At 44.9% G+C, this 1,440-nt stretch overlaps 1 protein-coding gene across 1 annotated transcript; it reads right to left on the bottom strand.

Annotated features, from left to right (window-relative positions):
- Positions 1-1,210: 1,210 nt before the first annotated feature.
- H310_11222 (hypothetical protein) lies at positions 1,211-1,436 on the bottom strand (the record flags this gene model as incomplete). Its single annotated transcript, XM_008877804.1, has 3 exons — positions 1,211-1,219; positions 1,276-1,361; positions 1,415-1,436. The coding sequence occupies 3 exons, from the start codon at positions 1,434-1,436 to the stop codon at positions 1,211-1,213; spliced, it is 117 nt and encodes a 38-aa protein (XP_008876026.1).
- Positions 1,437-1,440: the final 4 nt, after the last annotated feature.

The following is a 1,440-nucleotide window of genomic DNA, read 5'->3' as shown; positions in this document are numbered from 1 at the left end:
CATCTTTTCGTCTCAGGAAGGGCCTCTCGTTGTTGACTTGTGTTAGGAGTAGAACGTCGTCTTCCTCTATCCACCACTTCTTCTCTAAGGCGTCTTGCGTGAGGTCCATGCTTCTGGTCATCTTGTTCTCCGTCGAAACTTGAGTCAAATGCCAATCCGTAAAAACCACCAAATTCATGGCCAGCCACGAAAATTTTTGACAGGTCCCGTAGATTGTATTAATTTTGGGAGGATAATTCATGGCAAATGCACGGAGCTTGTCCCGAAATCTCCCTAGTTAAAAAACCAGTTGAAATTTTATCTCCAATTTTTAATATTTTTTTTAAATCTTATTTTATTTAAAATAAGAGTGTCGCCGCCGTCATTCCACGTCTGATTCATCTGATGTGGCTGAACCTGTTGTGTCTAGCAAGCGCAAGATGATAATGGATGCTCAAGAGATGGAGGTTGCCCTCGAACGAGAGAAGCTGCAGTTTAAACGACTTAAATTCGAACGTGAGCTAGAGGAGCGCGAGAAGGACCGAGCAGAACGCGAGAAAGAGCGCCTTGAGAGGCAACAAATTCGCGAAATCGAAAACCGTCGCAACGAAGAAATGATGCAGATCATTAACCATTTCATTCAGCACTTGCAGAAGCAAACATGAGTATCAATCTAATGATTCGTGATTGATTAGCTTCTCGTCAAACAAATATGAGTATCAATCAAAAGTTTCATGATTGATTAACTTCTCGTCAAGTATTCTTGAAGTGTTGGCGGCTTCAACTGGAAGTAACTACTAATTTGATTTCCACCTTTGCAACATGTTTGGCAGTTGGTAAATAGCATCGCCAGGCAAATTGACTTTCCCACATTTTGCAGCATTATCTTTTGCTGCATTTTGTACGTGACAAATGCCCATTGCGTTTTCATCTGCGCAAAGCTCCATTCAACAGATTGCCGCACCTGGCTCATAGATTTGTTGAAATCATGCTTCAACTTGGTCGTAGCAGCGCCTTTATACCCGCTGCAAATCCAACGGAGCACGCCATACGCAGGGTCCCCATAGATTAAATACGGGCCAAGCTGCTCGGAAAAACAATCGAGATACTCCAGCAGTCTGCTCTCCCACAGCAGCGTCGTGTCATGGCGGGAACCTTCGATGGCCCCCCAAAATGAATGCACAGTCCATCTGGGGCTGTAATAGCTTGAAAATTCAAGCAGTGGTGTCGTTTATGGCCGCTATATATCAACCGTTGGAGGTCACCTTGGGGGCCATCGTCGTTGCCATGTCGAACCTTCTTGCGTGAAATGCGGCATGTCTCGATCTTGGAACCATCGATGAAACCAAAGATATTTTCAAGCATGGCGCCCTTTTGGGCAACTGCAGCAGCATAGGTCTGTACTCAAGCCAGAACGGTCCCCATGCAAAAGAACAAATGGTGTTTCCACCGGTCATATAG

This window comes from Aphanomyces invadans (assembly GCF_000520115.1).
Source record: "Aphanomyces invadans strain NJM9701 unplaced genomic scaffold supercont1.30, whole genome shotgun sequence".
Taxonomy (NCBI): domain Eukaryota; phylum Oomycota; class Saprolegniomycetes; order Saprolegniales; family Verrucalvaceae; genus Aphanomyces; species Aphanomyces invadans.
Note: the sequence above shows the minus strand (reverse complement) of the source record. Positions and strands in the feature narration are given on the sequence as shown.